Here is a 15,658-nt window from a genome sequence, read left to right on the forward strand (position 1 = left end):
ACTCACTGCAATAAATTGTTTGGGTTCAGGTATCTGAAGAAGACCCAGCCTCTCCGTATTTGGAAAAGGCGGGACTCTGACTATTCCCCTGGAAGGACCTCAGGGATGCTCAGGGGTGCTTGGACCATACCCGAGGACTGCTATTCTAGATTGGCTCACACACTCATCCTTCTACTCAGAAGGAAAACAGAACCTGGTCATTTTTTGGTGGCTTCCATGGAAAATCTTCCAGTCCCTGCCTGGGTAAGGTAAAAATTTATTTCATACTTTACTGTTCACCCACAGGAAGCATGGTTCTCGAATTCTGGAAGGAGGAATGGAGACTTGGAGAGGACTTTGGGAGAGAATATAACCTATCCTTTTAGGGTCACATTTATCTTGCTCCAAGATGTAACACTTGATGCTGACCAAAGCTCTATAGGAAATAAGACCAGCACGAGGTTCACCTGAATGTTCCTTTCAGCACTTGTCCAGAAGCCACTTCCTTGGAATGGTTGTTGTAGCCAAAGAACATCTCCCCAAAGAGGGTCTGGTTCATGGGAAGCTCCCTGCTTTCCCCACAGTCACCTCCCTCTGGGCAGGTCTCTGCAATGAGTTGGCAAGATCGTCCATCCACACCCAGCTTGTAATCCTCAATGCACCTGACACAGTGGAAAACTCGAGAAGTTATTCCATCAATCAACTACGCAGTCAACTCAACCCAGTAGATTAGGGGGAAATGCCCTTGGGAGCATGCTGAATGGCTTAGAGATGATAAATACCCCAACTTGATTTCTGTCCCCTTTGCAACACAGCTTCTTAAGCCTGTAAACCAAATCCCCTTCCTCAATGGGATCACATCTAACCTGTCACCTTTCCTTTGGAGATAAAGGCTTTCAGAGCTTTGGAGTGCATCCTGTCCCCCTCTAAGAATCTGATTTCCCAAACAGGTCAGGGTAGGCATCACTGCAGATAAGCTTGTAAATGAGTTAACACACTGCTTTGTAAAATTTTTTTTTTTAAATCCTCATGTAAGGATATTTTTTCCATTGCTTTTCAGAGAGAGTGGACGGGAGTGGGGGGGGAGAGAAAGAGAAACATCGATGTGAGAGAGACACATGGATTGGTTGCCTCCCGCACCACCCCAACCAGGGCCCGGGATCAGCCTGCAGCCGAGGAACGTGCCCTTGGCCAGAATCAAACCTGGGACCCTTCAGGCCGCAGGCCAACGCTCTAACCACTGAGCAAAACTGGCTGGGGCACTGAGTTAACACATTTAAATCCAAGATATTTTAGAGTCTTTCTCTGGAACCATTTACATGGCCAAGACCCTGCCTTCGTTTGGAGAGTGAGTAGGCAGGAAAAGAAAAAAAAAGACACTGTATTTAAGAAATTAATGACCTTCTAAATCTGGTCCTGTGACAAGTCAACTAAGAAATTAGGAAGATGGATCATCTTCCGGCTGTGTTCTGTTTAAATGTATCCAAACACAAGGTCTACCCATGTTAACTCCCCCTCCAATTAAACTAAATAGAAGCTGGGTCATGAAGTGTGGCACCCCCTTGACGTCCTCTCCATTAAGCGTGTACAGTGGCTCTAATGGAAGGGCAATACTGATGCTGGCAAATACAGGTCAATGACCCATAAGTCATTAACTGGACCTTATTTGTAGTTATATTGAGAAGACTATAATTTGTTAGCTCAAGTAAGAATTATTTTGATAGAGCTGTCATTTAAAAAGCATATTGCTTTAATTTGGGTGTCGCCTTAGAAATAGACAAGATTTTGAATTTGTGGACGTTCATGGCCTTAAAATACATCTTTTATTACTACCTATAGTAACTATTGTAATAAAAGACTCTGTTCTATAAATAGGAACAAATAATAGTAGTTTTAAGTGGTGAGAAGCAATATTGTAACAGCAAAGACACTGCCCTTAATGGGTGACCTTGGGTCAAATGATTAAACTCTCTGAGCTTGTTTCCAAATCTGCAAAAGGGGAAAAAGCAGCAGCTGCTTCTCTGGGTTGTTGAGAAGATTAAGTGAGACAATGAAACTAAAGAACTTTCATTGTGCTGGTTTATGGCAGGCACTTGTCAAATGTTTCTGTCATTACTACTAGCAGGGGCACAAAATCGTCCATGTTAACGCACTTGAACTACTTGCTCTCCCCATTTACATATTTGTGTGAACAAGTGTGAGCAGGCTCTTCAGTTGTAAGTGCTTGTGACTTGGTCTTAGGGAGAATCTCACATCAAGGACTTCTTTGTGAGGCTCTGTCTATACAGTGGCTTGGGAGTGCTACATACACATGTGTACTGAATCCTGATTGAAACAGGAAAGCAGCCCAGTCAGGGATCCACTGCATTAGTATAGACAAAAGATGTGACTACAGACCCACAAAGGACTCTGTGGCACCAGCCTAGGTCTGGGACAAGATAGTGTCGTGACTCCATCCTTGAGCCATACCATAGTGTTTCTGGAAAGAATTTTGAAGCTGTTAGAGCCTCTCGGTCCACTGGGAGCATCTGGACAGCTTCTCCTTCCACAAGGCCCCGTATCTCTCATTTTCCTCCATGTTCATGGCCTTTTATCCCACTAGAAACTCCCTTGAGGGCAGAGACCAGATCTCCGTATCCTGCTGTCTCTTCTGTATCTAACACCTAACTTGGTTCTCTGCACAAGCTAGGTGCTCAAACGTATGTTTATTAAATAAATAAAGCTATGCAACTTGGGCTGAATTACCTCAAATAACTGAGGTGGGTCAACCATAATGAAAACATTATAGAGACATGAACATTTAGATCAAGTTTCCATTTATGGAATGGGATTGTATAAGAAACTGTGAAAATTGCTGGGTTGCAAAGAAATAAAATAAAATGAAATACAATAAAATAACATTACTATTCCACCAAATAATCTTTTCATGATTATTCAGTGGGAACTGGCTTTTAGCAACAATCAAGCACAGCTTTATTATTATAAACATTGATTTTCATTGTAAGCCTATTAGATTGTGAGATCCTTGAGGGCAAGAACTACATGCCATTCATCTCCGTAGCCCAGGGGCCAGCACCGTTGGTGGCATAAAGGAAGCACTCTCCTTGATAGGCAGGACAAGGGTGAGAGAGGGTGAGAGAGAAAGGGGGGAAGGGAGGGAGGGAGGGAAGGATAGACAAGCAAACTAGGGGTGTAGAAGATTAGGCCAAGCCCTGGCTGGGTGGTTCAGTTGGTTAGAGCATTGTCCTGTACACCAAAAAGTTTGAGGGTTTGATTCTGGGTCACGGCACATACCTAGGTTATGGGTTCCATCCCTGGTCGGGGTGCACATGGGAGGCAACTGATCAATGTCTCTCCCTCTCACATCCATGTTTCTCTCTCCCTCCCTTCCCCTCTCTCTAAAATCAATAATAAAGATATCCTTGGGTGAGAATTTTTTTTAAATGGGCCAAATTTATATAACATGAAAATGTCTTTAAATATAGTTCGAGTCAGTGGTGTAAATTACAATTTTGAAGGAGCTACAGAAATTTTTTAAAACCAGGAGAGCCTGAATTCTAATCCTAATCTTCCCATTTACCAACTCCCAGTCCTGCAGGAGTCACTTAACCTCACTGTGCCTTAGTTTTCACATCTGTGAAATGGGTGGCACTGCTTGCCCTGTTCTCCCAAATGAAATGAGCTGATCCACAGTCAAAGGCTCTTTATACTGAGGAGTTACTGTGTCTGACGGAGGGTGGGTTCATGAAATGCTGGGACTTTGGGGGCAGAATTTAATTATGCTTCACTCCTCCAAAGTCTTCCCCCTCCTCTTCTTTGATAGTTGATTAATTTCACACAATCTTTCCCAAGCTTTTGGACCATGGAAAAGTTATCACAAAATACAGCTGGAAAATTCTGGTGTCATCAGGCAGTGACTATAAACATTTTCCTAGCCTACATGGGTGGGACCTGACTTTCCCTCAGGGTCCTCCCAACTCTGGCTTTAAAAGGGCTCCCCTTCCAGTCCTATAGGCTCTTTTCTCAGCCTGCGGGATGGCCTAGGGTCACCAGTTTATGTAGACATTCTTTACTGGGTTTAGCACTAAAGCCCCCCATCCCCGCAAACCAGATGGCATCATGGGCAGCTCAACTCACCCGCAGAACATGAGGATGTTGTACAAAGCGGGGTCGTCCGGGAAGGGCGCCACCTGCTGGAGGCACAGCTGCTCGCAGCCGCCGTTGAAGCCGTCGGAGCAGTCCACCCCTATGTGGCGGTCATAGCAGCCTGAGCTGTCCTTCATGGGGCTGAGTCCAGACGGGCACTGGCACAATCAGAAAACATCCATACAGGTGGGTGAGTCAGGGGGCAGGGGTCTGTGGAAACCGGAGGGTAGCTACTGACCCCTATTTTAACACTCGGCCTTGAAACCATTCACATTGTCAAATGATGCAGAAATTTCTCACTACGCTGGACTTTCTTTAAAAGCAAGTGACCTTTCTGACATCTTGCTCCTTCTCTCTGGGCACAGACCACACACATTTGCATTAAAGCCAATTCCCCCAAACAGGCTGGAAGGGAGCATTATAACAAGACAGAGCGAGGTGTGCTGGCCTCCTACCAGGCCTCGGGCTGGCAGAAGCTGGAAGTGATGGGGCAGAATTGAAATGTATCAGCAGAGGCTCCTTGGGTGAGGGAGAGGGAGAGGGAGAGGGAGTGTGGCCGTTTCAATTTAGTATTAATAGGACTTTCTTTAAGTGTCCAAAGCACTTTGTCAACATTGGTACCAGACATAAGTGTTGGAGGGAATGGACAGAAGCAGGGAATCCAGCCAGAAGGAGAAACTGGACTTCCTCCATGACCTTGGAGGGAGGTCTGCCTGCTTTCCTAGAGGGAGTGGCCATACTCATGACCTGCCCGCCTCCAGGAAGCCCTGCGGAAGACACAGACCTGAGCGCACACAGGTGTTTCACTTGGGATTGGACTGTACCCCAGTGCCCTGGGCACACTCAATGTGAGATAGTTAGCTTTTCTGCACTGCCATGCCCTCAATAACCCCCCCAAAATGATAGCAAAGGAGATGATTCAGGGAGACATGTCAGCCAGAATCTGGATGACATGCTGAGCAGCAGGAGGCTCACAGGGCACCCATCTTACTCATCAAACATCCCTTGGGGTCAGCAGCGTAACCAGCCCCATGTTATACTTGAAACACAGCAGAGAGCTTAACTTCCCTAAAGTCCCACTGCCGGTCATGGCAAGACCGCGTGGAGTCCACGACCTGGCCGCTCCATCACTGCCTCATATCCCGATCGGCCTCACAACAATCACCCTTTACCTCTTACTAGGACCCAGCGCTATGCTATGAGCTTTAGGTACTTCCTCTCATAGCATCTTGCATTACCCTCATTTCACAGAAGTGGAAACCACTAACATAGCCAGTTACTGTAGGGACATCTCACTGCACCGGACTACATCTATAAGTCAATGACTACCCTTTGCTGTCCTGCTTCTGTGCGTGCAGCAGATCCCGCACGTGTGCATTACAGCTGATTCCCTCCAACATGCTGGAAGGAGGCAGATCACTTGCCCAGGGTCAGGCAGCGAGTATGAGGCAGAGCTGAGGTCTGTCTAGATCTGACCTGCTTTTAATGGCTGTGCTGTATACTGTCAGCTCTAAAACCAAAAACAAATCAAAATCAACTTTCAAAACTCGGAGAAGTGTTAACATCTCCCCTCCTGTCCTGTCACCTGGCTGCCTCTTCCTCTCGGATGCCAACCACCTTGGCATAGTAGTGGGAGCTGCAGCAGATGAGCCTCTAAAACCCACCTTGCCTCCTTCCTGTTTCCCATCGAAGATCACAGCAGGATGTGCACTGTTTGCTGACACCAATTCCGCAATTTCCCAAACAAATGGCACCCCTGCGGGCCTGTCAGGCTCCCAGCCCTGACCATCCCTTCTCTCCCTCCAAAACCAGCTGGAGTGCTGGGAAGTGACAGCGTTTAAAGAAGTTTCCAAGGGCTGCCTTGTGTTGGGCAAACCCAGATGTTCCAGATGATAGTAAACAAGCAAATGAGGCAGCCGAGGATTGCACCCCACGTTTTGTTAGCCCCCTGCCCATCCGCTTCCTTGGCCATCCAGCTGTTAGGCCAGATGTGCTACCAGAAGGGAGCTGGCTTCACCACTGTGAGGCAGCCCAAACATGGATGTGGGTCTTGAAACACAGAAGTTTGATTGGAATTAAATGGGCTGCACTGGTTGCCATGAGGTTTTTGGTTGTTTTTTTTTTTTTTCCTTCTATAAAACTTGAGAAGCATCATCAGAGTAGCAACAGAGCCAGTCCTGTTATCCATCTCATGGGATTTCAATCCTTGGACCAGCTAGCTCTCTCAGTCACCACCCAGCTCCCATCTCTTCAACTACCTGCTTTTTCCAGGATGCCCAGTCAAGCATGGTTTCAGACAAAGACTTCATCAAATAAAACTCGAGCGGGCTTGGTCCCAGAATTCCAAAGTTGGGCACATCCACACCTTGTGTGGCCCTGGTGTCTAGATGGCATTGGTGTATTAAGTTAGACCACCCGGTATTTACACTTTCTTAGATTTGAAGAGAAGACAAAGAGTTAGCTGCCTTGGATTACTCTTTTCCTATAAGCAAAGCTAAAAATAATAACAGCTCTAAGGAACTAAACAATTCCACAAGCAGGATGATCTACATATATTATCCTCAATTGGACAACAGAGGTGGACTTTTTTCCCTAAGATTTTACAGAAAGGCAAAATCAAACTCAGAAAAATTAAATAATCACTTGGTTAAGGTCACAGAGGTGGGAATCAGAGTTCCGACCCAGATCTGTCTGACACCAAAACTCATGTGTGTCCCTTCCACTCTGCCTCGTTGCTTCTCAAGTGTGAGAAAACCTGGGTTCCCTGGAATCCCTGAAGAAATACAGTCAATGTGTCAACAAAGCGATCCTGTCAATGTGTTGTTTGTCTGTCTGATTGTTTTAAGCAACTCCTGGAGTACATTCTGAAATCACTGATGGATTCGTAGCTTCAGTCTAATCTTCATATTCTCTCTCTCTCCTCTTTCTCACACACACTCATACACACACACACACACACACACACACACACACTGAGGGTGCACATATTTATAGAACAAAACACTGCAAACTGTCCAGAGCCATGACCTTGAAGACAAGCTACGATCCTCAATCACTGAAAATGATGTAATTATCTTTACTTCACTGTAACCTACTTGGGCTATAGTTCAAAATAAACATTTTTGAAAGATTTCCAGGAAAAAAAAAAAAAAAGCCAAAACCCAAACCAGAGTTTCCTCTTAACCCTTGTTGAACCACAGGCCTCCTCTGCACGGAGTCTGCCCACTCAGGTTCCCCACGGTGTGAGCATGTTTTTGCCTAAACACGCCTTGTTCTGTTGTATTCCCTCTGTGGGCTCCTCAAAAGCTCTATCTAAACACAAAGCAGTGGCAGGCTCCGGACCACACCCTCTTTCTAGAAGTGGCTGTAGCCAGAGCCCAGCTGTCAGGAGGGAAATCCTGCCCCCTCGGGGAGCCTGCATTTTCTGTTTGCTAGCGCTGGCCACTCTCCTCCCCTGGCGTGGGGAGACTCCCTCCCCTGGTTCCTTGAAAGAGAACCGTATGCTCAGGATGGAGCCCCAAGGTCACATCCTAACCTCTCACTGCATAGGCTACATTAAGCAGTCCCGGAGCCTTTATAAACCACAGGCTCAACAAGAACATTCTCTCTCTTATGGCAACAACCCTCCCCCATCAAGAAGGCTTAATAAATGAGCTTCAATTTCGGTGACCCCTAAAATATACAAGGTTAATCATCTTTCATGAGATGCTCATGGCTTTCTCACTTATTACTGATCTGAGGCGTAATTTGCTAATGAGCTTAAAATGATTTTCTCCATTCAACTCGTTTTCTTCCCCACCTTTCCCTTCTTTTTCTACCAATGGTTTTGGGTTGATTAATCACTTAGGAGTCTGGTCAAATATCACCGAGCCTGAGACACATGCACCTGAGCGCAGGTTATGAGCTGGATGCTCTGTGGACACAGAGCAAGAGTGACGGCCACAGGAGCGCGTCTGGGGCCCTGGGGGAGAGAGGACCCCTCCCTGTACCTGAGCGTATCTGGTCTTACCTGGGGGACTCAGAAAACATGCAACTGTAATTCCTACTCAAAATAGGTTCTCTTTTCCTACTTGGCCCTTTTATTCCTTTCACTGACAGTGATCTTCCGAGTTTTTCCTGAGCTCTGACAGGGAAGCCTAAGGCAGGCAGGGGAAAAGTTGGATGGCATTAAATGGATGTTTCAGCTTCCCGCTCCCATATCACTGAAAGCCTCTGAGTGTATCACTGAAACACTCTCCCGCTTACTGTCCTACAGAGAGGGAGAGAGAGGGTCATCTGTAATGGTCTCTGCACATCTGCGCTCCGGGAGAGGTGAAATGACACATTCGGCGGGAAACCACTGCGGACAGCATGTGGACAGCATGTGGACAGAAGGGCGGCAGGGTCACTGGGTAATTCAAAGCTCGTTAGAGCGAAATGATCTGGCCGGGAAGGTCATGTGTTCAACACGAGAACGCTGGACGGCCCACCGCTCGCCTTCCAGGGCCAGCCAGTCACCTGAGCACAGGCAGATGTGTCACACAGCAGAGGCCATGGGGGGCCGCTTTCAGGACGCGTGAGATGCGGAAGCCGCAGTACAGCGTGGGCTTGCCGCTGTACTAGCATTGGAAATCATTTCCAAACTCTCTTTTCTTTTACTTTACTGATTTGAGAGAGAGAGGAAGAGAGAGATCGATTTGTTGTTCCACTTTTTATGCATTCAGTGGTAGATTTTTATATGTGCTCTGACCAGAGACTGAACCCACGGCCTCGGTGTGTCAAGATGATGCTCTAACCAACGGAGCTACCTGGCCAGGGCTCTCAACTTTCACACAAAGTTTTATACTAATCCTCAAGGTAGGCTTGACAGGAGTAAGGATGCTCTGGTTAAAACCCGGAGTGGCCGGACTACAGTCCTGCCTACCGAGTCCGCTCCAAGCCCCTGTCCATTGTGCCATCTCCCACTGATGGGCCCCCCCCCAAGGATGTCCACAACATAATCCCCGGGCCTGTGAACATGTCCCCTTATATTTTACAAAAGGGGCTTTAGAGATCAAGTCAAGGCTCTTGAGATAGGAGATTATCCTGGATTATGAAGGTGAGCCTGATGTAATCATAAGAGTCTTTACAAGTGGAAAGGGGACACAGAAGAGAGGACTGCAGAAGAGTGGCCAGAAAAAAAATGCAACAGAGCTGCTTTCAGGATGGCAGAAGGGGTCTGTAAGCCAAAAAAAGGTGGGCGGCCTCTAGCAGCTAGAAAAGGCAAGGCAATGGACTGTCCCCTAGAGCCTCCCCAAAGGTATGTGCCCCCGCTGACACCTCAATTCTAGCCCAGTGAGACCCATGTTGGATTCTCACCTGCAGAGCTGGAAGATAGAGGTGAGTGTTGCTTTACACCTCTAAACCTGCGGTAATTTGTTGCAGCATCAACAGGACACTAACACAGTAACTTTGCAGGACGCTGTGGGTCCCCCACAGATGGAGAATGGACACTCTTATGCCTTCTGGGTAGGGACTACTGCTCTCCTCTTGGCACAGGAAGGACAATGGCAGATGCAGGACCCAGTTATCAGCAGTGGGTAGCTGAACTCTGCTCTGGGAACTCTCCCAAATGGTCAGCAAGCTCTGCTTTTAGAGAGTGTTCTGGTTTGGAACAGAGCGATTGTGGCTTGTACAGGTCTGTGCCTTTCATGGGTATTTGTTTCCTGTCCTCAGAGACCATATAAACAATAGGGCAATTAACCGGATAGCAATTAACCCTGGGGGAGTCCATGCAGAACTGAGAAACGTGTTCTGCCTTCCTAGAAAGAGTCAAGGTTGGCAGCCGAGGTGGACCAGCCCCACCTGTCTGCCTTGCCTTCGACAGAGTAAGAGGCACATGCTGTCTCCTCCCACAGCTCTGGCCCTTTCCCAGGTTCCTGAAGGGCCGGTGTGTTCTGAGTTCTTCATCTCTCTCTCTCTTTTCATAGAAATATGCCTTTCCTGAGCAGTCTTTCAGTTCAGCACCCACAGAACTGTCAGGGTTTCTCTGAGAGGAGAAAGGCAGTTGGCACAGCTGATAGCTTTGTCCCTGGTCCACCTCTAGAGGACACGGGACCGCTCTGCTAAGCACCAGGGCTTGGGGACGGTGCTGATACCCCGGGGCTCAGGTCAGCTCAAAGTCAAGTCCCTAATCTACTTCTCAGCAGTGTCACAAGAGTCTTGATGTGGCACATCCGCTCTCAACTCATCAGTCCCCCTGCATCAGGGATCATGTGCTTCAGAACCCATGGAAAACACTCAATTGAACGGCCTGCCAGTCAGCCTGGCCCCACCTCCCTCCAAGAGCCACGTGGACCAGCGACTTCAAAGTATTATGCTAATCCCAAGCCCTGGCATAATTGGGTGACTTTCTGCAGTGGCTCCAATTGTTATTGCAAATGCATATTCATCAGAACTATTCCTGCTGGCTCTGTCTCACAGATCACAGTGCTAAAAGTACAAGAATACATCAGCACAGCTCTATGCCAAGTAAAAGGGGCTAGGATCACCAACAGAAGGCTTTTGACAGGCAAACCCTCAGGGTCTCAGGGAAGGGGCAGAGCAGTGGGAAGAGATGGAGAGTCTATCAGTGTGCATGTGTGTGAGTGCGTGAGCCTGCTCACACTCAGACGGGGCCGGCCTGGGGGTGGGGGTGCGAAGGATGTTCACACATGTGCACAGTGTTTTAGTACTTAGAACGACCCAAGAGAATAATGTAAAATGATAGGTTGAAATCTGGGTGAGACATGCAAGCTGAACAGTGGAAAAAATAAATGAAAGTGTCTCAGCTGGGACTCCATTAGACACTGAAATTGTCTCCTGAGGGACCCGGTTGGGAAGCTCATTGCCTGAGACATCTGAAAGTGGACTAGCCACAGGGAGGGAGCATGAACTGACCTCCTGGCTGCCTTTGGAAGACTTGCCCAAAGAGCATTTTTCTTTGTATTTCTCCTGACAGTCCACTCTCTGAACTTTCCCCTCCCTTTGATGGATCTGCCAGGTTCTCTGCATACCCACCCCTTAGCTTGCTTTCTTTCCCTTTCCTTCTCTTCATTCTCTCTCCCCCCTCAGATGAATCAGGCTCCTTTCAACTGCTGCTAATCTGTGAAAGTCTGCGAGGCTTCAGGGCCGAGGGAGCCCTGCCAGGATTCCAGGTACACATCCATCCTTGGTGGAGAATGGCTCTTTGAACAGAGCAGGTGCTCAGAGATGGGGAAGACGAGCGGGTGAACACTGAAATCGGCCCGGCATCCTCACAGCTTGCTCCTGCTCGGGCCCCTGACAAGAGCACAACTGTAAGACTTGGAAGCAAGGGGAGGCACCACCTCCCCAGAGCTGGAGCTCCTGGCCCTGCTCTGGAAACACCGCGGAGCTACGTGTCCCAATGGATCACATTCCTCTCCTCATGCCAACTCCATGCCTGGCTTTCCTGCGCCCCTCTCCGCCCCATGCCCTCTCCTCTCTGTGAGGACTGCATCATTCTGCCCTTAGAAGAAGAAAGAGCTGGAAACAGACAGTGGTGTCAATGGGCATGAAAATGACAATATAAAGGCACCAGCAGCTAATGGCTCCACCTGCTCCTGCCTCAATTTACCTGCGGGGTTCAATCGGTCTTCACACCCATGGCACGGGAGATGCCTCAGTCCACTCTAGCCCAAAGAGTCGTCCTAGTTCATAGCATCACACATTTTACGCAGAGCCAAAGTCTACACTGATGAGAAGTAGGTAGAAACCACCTTTGGTGAGGTAGGAGTTCAAATGCACACATTTTAATTTTTTCTCTGCCATTCTTGGCGTACTTTACCTAGGTAGGTTTCTCCTAAAATTTCCTATTACAATCAGTGTAATTTGACTCTAGACAATCAATGTAATTTGACTCTAGGTGTTTCTCCCCCCCACCCCTAAAATTTCCTATTAGAGTAAATACAGTCTATTTCCTATTAGAATCAGCATCCTATTATTAAGCAGTTAATTAGTTCTCAAATTGCTGGGGGTATCCCTCACCAACTAGACTGCAAGACTGGAAAGAGAGAATCACGGTATATAATTCACGCAATTTCCCTTGGATGGCTACAGGTCCCCTAGCAGGTGGCCCACAAATACTTCTTGACTTACTAACTGGTGTTTGACGTCTCTATCGAGAGACAATTCATAATTTAGACGAGATGGCGGCTACAGCGAGGGAGGACCATTCTTGGCCCTCTCTTATACGCACGGTATAGTCTTATCTATACATCTGCATTGGGTCTCATCCCATCCCCTGCCCCCGCTGCAAGCCCGGCAGACCCGCACACCTACCACGCAGCCGCTGGAGTCCAGCTTGCGATCCGAGACGCAGCGGAAGTTCTTGCTGCAGCCCCCGTTGCCCCGGCTGCAGTCCCGCACAGGCCCGAAGGAGTCCAGGAGAACCTCCAGGCTGTCAAAGGACGACGAGGTCATCAGCTCCTCCCTGCGGAAAGGACACAGGGACAGGGGAGGGGTCAAGGCCTCCAGGTGCAGGGAGGAGCATTAGGTCCCTCGTTCCTCCCTGGTGAACCAGGTCATGTCTCACTCCCTCTTGCAAAAATTCAAGATCGACCACGCTCCGACCCCTGCACCGACGAGTTACAGACATTCTATGTGCTTGGGAGCCGCCTGGCCAGGGGAGGTCTCAGCCTGGGCGGGGAGGTGAACATCTGTCTGCCCGTCAGTCCTCGGGCCCGTGGGGCATACTGTCCCCTTGCCTGGGCCGGGGGTGTCAACGCTGACCCAGGCGAGGAGAGGCGCCCCCCACAGGGAATCTGAAGGCAGCCCGCCGCGCGCTCCCTCCAGCCTGTCAGGATTCCTCTTCCCAGTGCCTCGGCCCGCAGGGAGCTTCTCCCTGCGCCTCTCAAGCCATGTGCGGGCCTCGGCGCCAGGAGGCGGGACTCACCTGACCTCCACGGCGTCCTCCATCACTGTCATGTCCGTCTTACACTTCGCTGAGGGGTTGATGGCCAGTTCAGCTGGTGGGATCACGAAGCTCTTGCTGAGGGGCAGCCACATGCCCTCGCCAAGGGTGTAGGTGAATCTGCAGGGACATCCAACGCCAGGTGGTTAGGACAGGGCAGCCACCACCCCACGGGAGGACCTGGCATCCATCGCCAGCTGCTCCCCTCTCAGCCTCCGCGTCCCCACAGAAAGGAGAGCCGAGCGCCACTTTGTGGATGCGATGACTGAGTCTCAGGGAGCCACACAGCCTATTCCTGCTCACATGTCTGGACAGCTGGCGAACTGATCGTGGTACCCACTCACCAGCTGTTGGAAGTGTTTTTTTATCAAGTCATACAAAAGCGAGTTCCAGTTTCCTTCAGATCTGAAGCTGGGCTTCCCTTACCCTCAAGTCAGATATAATTGGAAGCATTTTAATTGAACAGACAGGCCGACCTCCCGCCACCTCCATCCCTTGGTTTGTGCACGCACAGGGGTAGCGACGGGGTCTCTCTGCACCTGGTGGAACCCTACCCAGGAAAAGGAAGGGGGACAGTTCACCTTCTCTGGCTTCTATGTGATAGAACAGAAATTCTGAAGCCAGGAGCCAGGGAGGAGAGAAGGGAGACGAAGGAGACAGGCCCAAAGGAGACGAAGGGTGTGGGGAGGAGTGAGGGTGTCCTCACTCCTCCCCACACCCTCAGCTAATGGCCTCAGTGCAGGGGAGACAGGGGAGAGTTGGCTATTTTTTTAAAAAATTCTCATCACAAGGGCTAAAAGAAATAAAAGAATCAATCAGCATTTCAAGGGAGAGCTTAAAGAGACCATGAGTGATTTTGTTTATTTATTCATTTATTTTATTTCAAAGGCATTCAAATGCTCTGTGTTCACAGTCAAAAATAGTCTATGGGATAAAAGTCAGTGTGGGTGGGACATCACAAGGCGGTGGCAGTCTGGTGTCGCCTTCCAACTGAAAGTGGAGGGAGGAACAATGAAGGGTGCATACGAGTAAACAGGACGCAGTGCAAGCTTGGTCAGCGCGCTGGCCACAGAGGACCCCAGAATCCCGCTCCTTCCTCTCCCCCAACCCACCCGCTCGCCTCTCCTCTCCCAGGGCTGCCTGAGAAGCTAGGAAACCAGATGGGTGATGTAAGGTGTTTTATGAGACGTGTAGTCCTCCCTAGAATGCCGGCCATAGAGAGTACCCCCTAACCGAGTCTCAGGAGTTACAAGCAGCTGTGCGACTTCACCCAGTTCCCGAGTGACAGAACCAGGCACAAGAGCGACTATGAGGAGAGGAAACAGGTACCCCGGGGAGAGGCAAAACCACTGAGTGAGTGGGAGGTGGCCAGGATTCAGGAGCTTTTCTCCCAATTCCCACCCTTACTCTTGGTCCCCTATACTGTGACCTGCTAGGCAAACACCTGCATTAAACAGCACAGAAATGTCAGAGGGGCTTCTTGATCTGAAGGAGGCACTCAACCCTCCCTATCCACAGGGACATGAGTCAAGAGCTCAGCTAGGTCTGTGCAGGGAAGGGCCTGCATCAGGCGAGGGAGGCCTGCAGCTAGGGGGACAGGGGAGGAGACTCCCCACTTCTCCCTTCTGAAAGCAGCTGGTAACATTGAAGGCATGACAGCCCCTTTACACACACGCACGCACACACACACACACACACACACACATCACCGGCAAGATTAAGGAGCCCATATTCAGGGCAAGTGATTGTCCCAAGGTGCCTGGAATCTGGGACTTAAGGATAAACGTGGGCTGGAGGCAACAACATGCAAGTTTTTGCATTTTCTGTGCATTTTGTAACGAACATTCTTGAGAGCAACATCATAATAGGCCCCGCTGATGTTACGTAGCGTGCATTGTTTCAGAGAGAGAGTGTACACATTTGAATGGTGCCGGGGTGGGGGGGTGGGGGGGGTGTTAGAGTTTATCGGGACACAGAGTTTTTGTTTTCTATTTTGGTTTTAAAATTAGAAGTTTTGCACTGATGCACAGCAACAAATCTGTGCCCTGTAGCTCATCATTTATGTGACAGATTTTAGGTAATGGTTGGCAGTTCCAGCACTTCATGACGGTGGATTTTTCTTTTGGAAGAGAGAGAGATCCATGTCTATCGGTCTCAGTTCTCCCTTCCTCCTCTGCACACAGTAATAGTTTGAAGGAAAAGCAAACGTCTTTCCCCAAGTGAAACTGTGACTGGCACCCTGGGCCCACAGAACAAGTTTCACATCTCCAGAGACGTCACACTCTGTGCTCCTACAGAGCAACCTGACTCTAGTTCCTAAAGACACCCTCATTTCTTACCTCTTTGTCTTTGCTCCTAGTATTTCTTCTTCCTGAATTTCTCCCCTTTCTTCTTTGCTGGAGTCCCACTCATTTTAAGACTCAGTTAAGGTCCCGCCCCTTCCAGGAAGCCCTCCCAGGACATTCATGATCAACCTCAGGCTGAACAAGGGATTATCTTCAGTGAGCATGCTCCTGAGATGATGAATTGTGCTGCCTTCTCATGGGTCCACTGCCACTGAGAAGAATGTACTCCCTTGGATGGCAGGGGACAGTGTTTGGCCAT

At 49.0% G+C, this 15,658-nt stretch overlaps 1 protein-coding gene across 6 annotated transcripts in view; it reads right to left on the reverse strand.

Annotated features, from left to right (window-relative positions):
• The window catches only part of ASTN1 (astrotactin 1), a gene marked incomplete at its 3' end in the record, with an annotated part of 238,558 nt that overhangs the window by 54,604 nt on the left and 168,296 nt on the right, over positions 1-15,658 (reverse strand). For 5 of the 6 annotated variants that reach the window (XM_081120780.1, XM_081120777.1, XM_081120779.1 and 2 more), the window contains 4 exons: positions 13,037-13,174; positions 12,424-12,574; positions 4,117-4,283; positions 447-641 (listed from right to left, as the gene is read on the reverse strand). In XM_081120780.1, the coding sequence (XP_080976906.1) occupies positions 447-641; positions 4,117-4,283; positions 12,424-12,574; positions 13,037-13,174 (651 nt within the window). The remainder of the gene's footprint in view (positions 1-446; positions 642-4,116; positions 4,284-12,423; positions 12,575-13,036; positions 13,175-15,658) is intronic. The other variant, XM_081120778.1, reaches the window with a different exon arrangement.

The sequence above is a fragment of the Miniopterus schreibersii genome, assembly GCF_964146895.1.
Source record: "Miniopterus schreibersii genome assembly, chromosome: 19".
Classification (NCBI taxonomy): domain Eukaryota; kingdom Metazoa; phylum Chordata; class Mammalia; order Chiroptera; family Miniopteridae; genus Miniopterus; species Miniopterus schreibersii.